The 3,727-nt window shown below is 60.0% G+C and overlaps 1 protein-coding gene across 1 annotated transcript in view; it reads right to left on the bottom strand.

Annotated features, from left to right (window-relative positions):
- Window positions 1-692: 692 nt before the first annotated feature.
- Window positions 693-3,727, bottom strand: part of LOC104985352 (voltage-dependent T-type calcium channel subunit alpha-1H-like) — a gene marked incomplete at its 5' end in the record, with an annotated part of 11,380 nt that continues 8,345 nt past the window's right edge. Inside the window, 3 exons of the mRNA XM_010835492.1 lie at window positions 693-775; window positions 876-917; window positions 998-1,088. Coding sequence (XP_010833794.1) covers window positions 693-775; window positions 876-917; window positions 998-1,088 — 216 coding nt within the window. The remainder of the gene's footprint in view (window positions 776-875; window positions 918-997; window positions 1,089-3,727) is intronic.

The following is a 3,727-nucleotide window of genomic DNA, read 5'->3' as shown; positions in this document are numbered from 1 at the left end:
CTGAAATGCACTTCCCGGTGTTGCAAGGATGCATCCCATGTGTCCCACCGGCTGGAGAAGCGATGCTGTTGGCCAATGGCATCCTGTCCTCAAGAGCCCTAAACCAGTGGCCTCTTGAGCTTCCTGTGGATTTCTAACTGCGGAATGAATAAGTGATGAGTGAAGCTGGTCAGTGCATTCAGCCCCTAGGGTAGCCCCAGGGGAAGTCTCTGTCTGAGGCTGTGGTCTTTGGGGCCAGGGATGGGGGTCCTGCCTCCCCAGGCATCGCAAGCCACTGGCCTGAGGTGGGACCTGAAGTGAGAAAGGACAGGAGGAGGCAGGCTCCAGGGAGGAGCCTGGGGGATGCCCTGAGAGCCTCAGTCTGCTAAGGACAGGGTGATGCAGAGAAAGTGGGGCTGGGCCACCCCGGGTGAGAGGCCTGTTGCCCCGGGGATGATGGACCTGGGGGCAGGTCTCCCCGGGGGTGGTCCTTGGGAGTGACAGGGCAGTGTGGAGGAGATCGGAGTTGGGAAGTGTGTGTCAGGAGGGACCAGCTGACCAGCCATCCCTGACCTGCCTACCAGTTCGCGGTCTCAGAGTGGAGGTCTGACTGCAGCTGTGGCTCTGGGCTGGGACCTCTGAGGAGGGCGTGGGGAGCACAGCTGGACCTGGAGTACTGGGGTCTACGGACTCTCCTGCCTGTGACCGTGGCCTCAGTTCCCACAAGGAGGAAACGCTGAGGTGGACTGGACCCAGTGCTTCTTGCCCCAGGCCCAGCCTATGGCCTGTGCTCTCCCTGCCAGGAAGGGGTCATGGGTCGAGGGTCAGAGAGCAGGAAGCCTGGAGAGCCCGTGATGTGGGCCAGTCAGGACAGCCACAGCCCTCACCCAGCTCACCTGCAGTAAGGTACTGGCTGACCAGAGGTCCACTAGGTTGTCCTGTGGGCAGAATGGGGTGAGGACCGGGAGGCCAGAGAGCCGAGGAGTCCCTGTCCTCCACTTCCCAAGCCTGGGCTCACCTGCCCGACCTTCCTGGGGGTCCAGGGGACGCAGCATGTCCAGCCGGCCTATAGGGGCTGCCCTCTGGGTCAGGTCATCCTGGCTGGTGGTCTGCAGGGCAGCGGGGGAGGCTCAGGTCGGGGGGAGCTCTACAGGGAAAAGGTGGCAGCAGCCCTGAGCTGCTGAGTCACCCACACACGGGATGCCAGGCACCCACAGTGGCCACGAGAGGGTGTTACCAGTGCAGGGTGATGTCCAGAGTGTTAGGACAGTAGCCTGGAAAGAGACTCAGAAACACAGTCCCCTGTTTTCAGGAGACCGAGATGGGGACCTTCCTAGCACATGTTTGGAACAACTGTGTCATCTGTGTGGGAAGAGAGGTGAGCCTTGGTGCTCGCCTTGTAACACACACAGAGAAACTGTTCACAGTGGCCACTAGGCCTCAGTGTAGACAATAAAACTGTAAAACACGGGAGAGAAACTATAGCGGGAAACCCTGACCTGGAGGAAGGCGAGGAGACTCGGAAACCACCAAGAGAAACAGAAGAGCTGGTGAGTTTCTAAGTCAAAAGAAACTGGACCTCGCCAAATTGAAAACTTACGCTCTGAGAGACACCGTTAAGAAAGTGAAAGTGTAACCCACCCACTGAGAAGGATATCTGTGAGGCAAGGGCCAGGTAAAGCGGGGAGAGGAGGAGGCTTACAACCCCTCAGACGACACCCCACTGATTTAAAGGGGCAACAGCTTGTGTAGATGCTTCCTCAAAGGTGAAGCACCTTCTTCCTCATCAGGAAAGTGCAGAGAGGAGATGCCGCCACTCACCCTCTGAAACGCAGGGACACCCCGGGCTCTGCCCACTGCCTCCCCGTGTCCCTTCCTCTGAGCTGGGCAGTTGGGTGGGCGCTCACTCGAGAGGGGATCAGTGTTGCAGAAAAGAGAGGAGGGTGCCCGCGGAGCAAAAGGGCTTGTGTTCAGGCAAGGCTAATGGAGATGGGAGGGTGATGGACATGTGGGCATTGGCCAAATAAGTCGATGGATTAGGGGCAGAACCGGGTTTTACCCACCGGAGAAGGTAGGAGATAGGAGACGGGGCTGCAGTAAACCCCGAGGTGTGGAGCTGGGATTGGGGAAAGCTGGTGGCTTCAGTGTAGACACTGAACCATACAGTTCAGTAAATACAGGGGGTGTGAGCCCGTGTGTGTGCTCATGCATCAGCCCCTGTGTGCATGTGTGTGATCCCTTGCGCACGTGTGTACATGTCTGTGTTCACATGCCAGTCCGTGTGTGCATGTGTGTGCCTGTGTGTGCTTATGTGTGAGACCCTGTGCAGTTCCCTAGCTGTGTCCCTGGGAGCACCCAGGAGCCTCACTGTCACTGTCCCTGGAGTTCACGGGTGCGTCAACACCGCTTTGGAAAGTTTTCTGTAAATCTAAACGTGTTCTAAAAAATTACATTAAAAAAAAGAAATACAGAATAGAGTTTGAGGCTCAGCTCAGCCCTGTGACTGGCGTCTCTGTGCCCACCCGTCCCTGGGTCCCGTGGGCCCCACCGCAGATCAGATGGGCACAGCCCCAGCTGCCCAGCCTGGGGCAGCCCCTTCCTAACCGTCCTCTGCCTGGCCTGGGCCTGATGACTGAGCTGATTAGGCCCCTGGGAGGGGCTGGTACCTTCCTGCCCCTCCTTCTTGCCCCAGCCCCCTGCCCAGCTCCTAAGCACAGGCTGCGGGTCCTCCGGAAAGCTCGAGATCAGCGGCCCCTTCTTAGGTGTCGGGGAGCTGAGGCATGGGGTTGGGTGGGGAGCTGCTTGATGATCCACGGCGGTGGGGGACAGAGGCAGTGGGGGGCAGACTTGTCTCCTCCCCGCCAACCCTGGGCTCAGAGCCCTGGCCCAACAGTGTGCACTCCGCGTTTGATCAGCTGACAAATCAGGACGATAGAGGCTCTACCTACGCTCTGAGCCCACGGGGACTATACACCTAGGAAGGTGGCCTTCGGGGAGGCACCGGGGTGGTGAGAACTGGAGCCCAGGCCACCCCTCCCAGGGCCCAGGAGGCCTGGTGTGGGGGCAGGAGAATCAATGACCAGGGTCTGCTGGAGGGACGCCCGAGATGGGGCCTGGGCAGCCCCTGCCTGTTTTGAGGGGTGCTCACCTGAGAAATCCAGCTGAGTACACCCCTAAGGCGTGCAAGAAAGCCAGCCAGGGACAGGAGGGCCCCAGAGCCAGGCTGGTGTCCCAGCAGGACAGGAGGTGCCACATGGATGGTAGGGAAGGGGAGGCAGGGGTCAGGAGGCCATGAGGTGAGGAGGGCGGATGGGCTGCAGAACCGGGTGACCAGCAGGCCCAAGGGAGAGTGAGGAGGTGGGGTGGGTGGACAGGGATGGGGCTCACCCCGGCCTGCAGGCGGGGGACAGGGGTGCTGGGCCTGGTGGGGGAGCGTCCAGGGAAGGTGGCTCTGGCCTCTCCTGTCCCCTCCCCATCACATCCCTCGGCCTGTCCCTCTGCGATGGCACTCAGATCCCCAGATAACAAGGCTCCCCTGATGGTAGAGTTAAGTTCTCAGATAACAGCCAGAGATGGATATGGGACCACATGGAGGAATCGGGTCTGCTGGTGTGAACGGGGGCGGCAGGGCCCCTTCCTGACCAGATGGACTCGCTCTGGTCTGAGTCATCCACTTCCTCCCCCACTCCCCTGGATTGGAGGACCCGCCCCCTCCTCTGACCCTGTCGTTGTCTGTGAGGATAAAGGG

This window comes from Bison bison, unplaced genomic scaffold (genome assembly GCF_000754665.1).
Source record: "Bison bison bison isolate TAMUID 2011002044 unplaced genomic scaffold, Bison_UMD1.0 scf7180017845529, whole genome shotgun sequence".
Taxonomy (NCBI): Eukaryota; Metazoa; Chordata; class Mammalia; order Artiodactyla; family Bovidae; genus Bison; species Bison bison.
Note: the sequence above shows the minus strand (reverse complement) of the source record. Positions and strands in the feature narration are given on the sequence as shown.